Raw genomic sequence first — 2,006 nt, 5'->3', positions numbered from 1 at the left:
GAACTACGTTACGGTATCGTCCGACAGAAGCGTGATCCTGCGAAACGCGGGCTGGGAACCGCATAATAACGCGAACGGATACTTCAATTTCTGCGTACTGCTCAACCTGTTACTGGGATTTTGCGAGGATTACAAACGCGTGGTGATCAACGCTCGTCACGAATTAATCTTGATACGATCGCGCACCGACAACAATTGTCTGTTGGGAAGTCTCGCGTTGGAGCCTACTGTCAAACTACTCAAGATACAGTGGCGAATGCCTCACGTGGTATTGAGCGAGGTCAACAAGCTGTCGATGCTGCGCGCCTTGGAAAACGGACGATATCTAAGTATGGGTTTCCGTTCGTGGGATCTGTACGAGTATCCCCTGTTGCAGAACACGACCAAGCACTCGTGGGCCATTAAGACCGCGACTCAGCTCGAGAAACCGCGATACGTCATCTTCGCTCTGCAAACGGGTCGGAAGAACGTCATGTCCGCGGACACGAGCCGATTCGACGACTGCAAACTGACCAACGTGAAACTCTACCTAAACTCGGAAGTCTATCCGTATGACGATTTGAATTTGGACTTTGGTAAACACAGATGGGCGATTCTGTACGATATGTACGCGCGTTTCTGCAAGGGCTATTACGGATACGAATATCTCGAGCCGAGTCTCACCGTTTCAACTTTTCTACGTAACGGGCCGTTCGTGATCATCGATTGCTCTCGACAAAACGAATCCGTCAAAAACGCCACCGTGGATGTCAGACTAGAATTTGATTGCATGGAGAACGTACCGCCGAATACCTCCGCGTACTGTCTCATCATACACGATCGCGTGATCGAGTACAATCCGTTGACCAACGTAGTGCGCAAAATAGTCTGAGTGTTCGCGGCAACGTCGACGAAAATTTTTTCTCTCTTTAACTCCGGATACAAATTTATGAGAGGGGAAAAAAGAGGGGAGCAAGATATAAAAATCAGAGTGTCGCGAAACGCGCGTCATTCCTCTCGATTCACGCATCGAAGAAAGAGAGATATTTCTTCATGTTTGCACCAACGTTCGTCGACCTGCAAGGTTTCGTCGTCGGGATGAAGTTTGTCGTGAAGGAGGTGGCGGTGCTGAGAAACGGGGCCGTTCTGGCGCATTACATCTTTACATGCCCCATGCCGTGGAATCTCCTCACAAAATCCGACAAATCGTGCGCTTCCTGGGTGATTCGCAATCACCATGGATTACGATGGGAAGACGGAAACGTGTCGTACAGCAAGGTGAAGCGTTTAATTACATCAGCGGTGCTCGGTGAGGAAGAGGACAACGACGACGACGACGACAAGATGCCGACTCTCGTGTACGTCAAGGGATGCCAGAAACGAGAATGGCTGGTAGATCTGCTTGAGTAAAGCGAGAAAAAACCTAAACATCGAGACTCTGGATGCGGATTACGAAGATATCGAATCTTTAAATAATCTAGATGTTACCAATACTGTGCGATGTGGAAAACACATTAAAAATTGCGCATTGCAAAATGTATTAAAAATATTTAACTGGTGGTCGCGGCGCCAGAGAGAATTGTCATCTTTTTAAAAAATAAATTTTATACGTATGTGTAAATTTTTTAATGTTTTATTTCTTTTCCCTTTAGTCGATAGTGTACAAAATTAAAGAATAAGTAGGTATACGTGACGAAATCTAACTCGAGAGCTTCGAGGAGGGGGAATGGGGTATCAGTTTTAGACGAACATGTCTGAACATGTTTCGCGGTTGATGTCATGCGGTGGGGAAAGGGGGAGGGGGGGGGATATACGTCTTAATAAAGAAAAAACATCCTACCTTAGTCCCCTCTCCTAAAATTCAGAGCGCTGATTGCGCGTTACAGAAACATTAATTTCCCCCTCCTTCATCATAGTTTTGGAAGGATTATAGTGGGTGCTGTCGCGTATACTCGATTAATTTTATACGACTAGTCTCGTATCGGCTGCTTGTGCGAACGGTCCGCTTCTCATAACCGAGAGAAAAA

The 2,006-nt window shown here is 46.6% G+C and overlaps 1 protein-coding gene across 1 annotated transcript; it reads left to right on the top strand.

The window, feature by feature from the left end:
* Positions 1-256: 256 nt before the first annotated feature.
* LOC112453895 lies at positions 257-871 on the top strand. Its single transcript, XM_025014914.1, has one exon. The coding sequence runs from the start codon at positions 257-259 to the stop codon at positions 869-871; it is 615 nt and encodes a 204-aa protein (XP_024870682.1).
* The last annotated feature ends 1,135 nt before the right edge of the window (positions 872-2,006 follow it).

Source organism: Temnothorax curvispinosus, unplaced genomic scaffold (genome assembly GCF_003070985.1).
Source record: "Temnothorax curvispinosus isolate PA1 unplaced genomic scaffold, ASM307098v1 QBEX01004748.1, whole genome shotgun sequence".
Lineage (NCBI taxonomy): Eukaryota > Metazoa > Arthropoda > Insecta > Hymenoptera > Formicidae > Temnothorax > Temnothorax curvispinosus.
Note: the sequence above shows the minus strand (reverse complement) of the source record. Positions and strands in the feature narration are given on the sequence as shown.